Below are 207 nucleotides of genomic sequence, written 5' to 3'. Positions count from 1 at the left end.
CCTATGGGTCCCCCGTAAGGGGCAGCTGCGACCACACAGTCACGCAGGTCCTCCCGCAGTCCCCAGGCCATGGAGTACAGCTCCAGCTTCCTGCGGGGCAGGGACACGGACGGATGGACAGACAGCAGGCTCAGGGACTGGGTGGGCAGGGATGGTGCCCAACCCCGCCCAGCCCTGGGATCCCCGGAGCAGACCGAAGACCCATGG

General features: G+C 68.1%; 1 protein-coding gene across 1 annotated transcript in view; it reads right to left on the bottom strand.

Moving 5' to 3' along the window:
• Positions 1 to 90, bottom strand: part of VPS16 (vacuolar protein sorting 16 homolog (S. cerevisiae)) — a gene marked incomplete at its 5' end in the record, with an annotated part of 5966 nt that extends 5876 nt beyond the window's left edge. The window contains one exon of the mRNA XM_009071070.1: positions 1 to 90. Within this exon, the coding sequence (XP_009069318.1) occupies positions 1 to 90 (90 nt within the window).
• Positions 91 to 207: the final 117 nt, after the last annotated feature.

This window comes from Acanthisitta chloris, unplaced genomic scaffold (genome assembly GCF_000695815.1).
Source record: "Acanthisitta chloris isolate BGI_N310 unplaced genomic scaffold, ASM69581v1 scaffold27613, whole genome shotgun sequence".
Lineage (NCBI taxonomy): Eukaryota > Metazoa > Chordata > Aves > Passeriformes > Acanthisittidae > Acanthisitta > Acanthisitta chloris.
The sequence above is the reverse complement of the archived record's forward strand: the minus strand, read 5'-3'. Positions and strand labels throughout refer to the sequence as shown.